General features: G+C 58.9%; 1 protein-coding gene across 1 annotated transcript in view; it reads left to right on the top strand.

The window, feature by feature from the left end:
• The window catches only part of JUP (junction plakoglobin), a 9,480-nt gene that overhangs the window by 2,495 nt on the left and 5,642 nt on the right, over positions 1-1,343 (top strand). Inside the window, 2 exon segments of the mRNA XM_031065063.1 lie at positions 124-362; positions 1,242-1,343. Of these exon segments, the coding sequence (XP_030920923.1) occupies positions 124-362; positions 1,242-1,343 (341 nt within the window).

Genomic DNA, 1,343 nt, shown 5'->3' with positions numbered 1-1,343 from the left:
TGACAGACAGTGCTGGGAGGGGAAAGGAGAGGTGACTGACACACCTGGGGAAGGAACCTTCAGGGAGAAACCCGGGGTATCTGAGGCAAACCACGACATCACACCGCAAGCCTCTCCCTCCAGGTGGTTGTCAGCAAGGCAGCCATGATCGTGAACCAGCTGTCCAAGAAGGAGGCGTCGCGCCGCGCGCTGATGCAGTCGCCGCAGATCGTGGCGGCCGTGGTGCGCACCATGCAGAGCACCAGCGACCTGGACACCGCCCGCTGCACCACCAGCATCCTGCACAACCTCTCCCACCACCGCGAGGGCCTGCTCTCCATCTTCAAGTCGGGTGGCATCCCAGCCCTCGTCAGGATGCTGAGGTACCTGGTGGTGTAAAGCCTTTTGATGGGTTTGGGGTGTCCTGGGTAGCACAGTCCTGCTTGGGACTGCACTGTTTGAGACTGCCTGAGCTCCCAAGCAGTTCTCAGCTGCAGGCAACCTTAGCAAGCTTAAGTGAGATCAGCTCTTTAGTGATTATCAGCTCATTGTGATTTCTGCTCTTCAGCTTGCTAGGTGCCCAGGCAGGCAGACACAGGGAGAGAGAGGAGAGGTCTGTGTGGGATTCCACAGCAATGTCTTTATTGATTCCTCTGTGGAGGTTCCCAGTGACAGCTCTTCTGGCCAGAGCTGGGCTAAAACAGCTCTTTATATGGGGTACAGGGGTATCAGAAATTGTCCAATGGCAAGGGTTAAAGGAAAGTGACCTATGGGGTTACAGAGAGATAAGCAGGGGCTCCAAAAGGTGGAAGAGGGGCTTCTAGCCCATTCACCATGTCTTGGCATTTCCTATCTTAGGCTTCTGCACACCAGGGGGCCCTTGCAGGCCCTGTGCCTGCTACAGTGGTGGGGATGCCAGGGGGGATGGCAGAGCCTGGCAGCTCCTCCTGGGATGGGGGCAGAGAAAGGGAGGGCTCATGCTGCCCTCAGTGTGGGTCCTCCTGCTCACCAAAGCAGTGGGAGAGTGTGAACCGGTGAAAACCCCTGGGGTTTGCTGTGTATGGAGCCTGCATGGAGGCAGGAGGAGGGGAGTGGCTGCCTCACCCACACTGGCCACAGAGATGGGGCTCAGGCTCTGAGGTGTCCATTCCCTGGGGTGCTGGTGGGTGCTGGGCTCGGGGCAGCCCTGGGGGCTCTGCTGCAGCCTGCTGTGAGTGTGGTGTAGTTCCTGCCCTGACATGGAGTGTGCTGCCCTCCCACAGCTCACCCGTGGAGTCTGTTCTCTTCTACGCCATCACCACCCTGCACAACCTGCTGCTGTACCAGGAGGGGGCCAAGATGGCTGTGCGTTTGGCTGACGGGCT

This window comes from Geospiza fortis, unplaced genomic scaffold (assembly GCF_000277835.1).
Source record: "Geospiza fortis unplaced genomic scaffold, GeoFor_1.0 scaffold415, whole genome shotgun sequence".
Taxonomy (NCBI): Eukaryota; Metazoa; Chordata; class Aves; order Passeriformes; family Thraupidae; genus Geospiza; species Geospiza fortis.
This window is presented reverse-complemented; position numbering and strand designations above follow the sequence as displayed.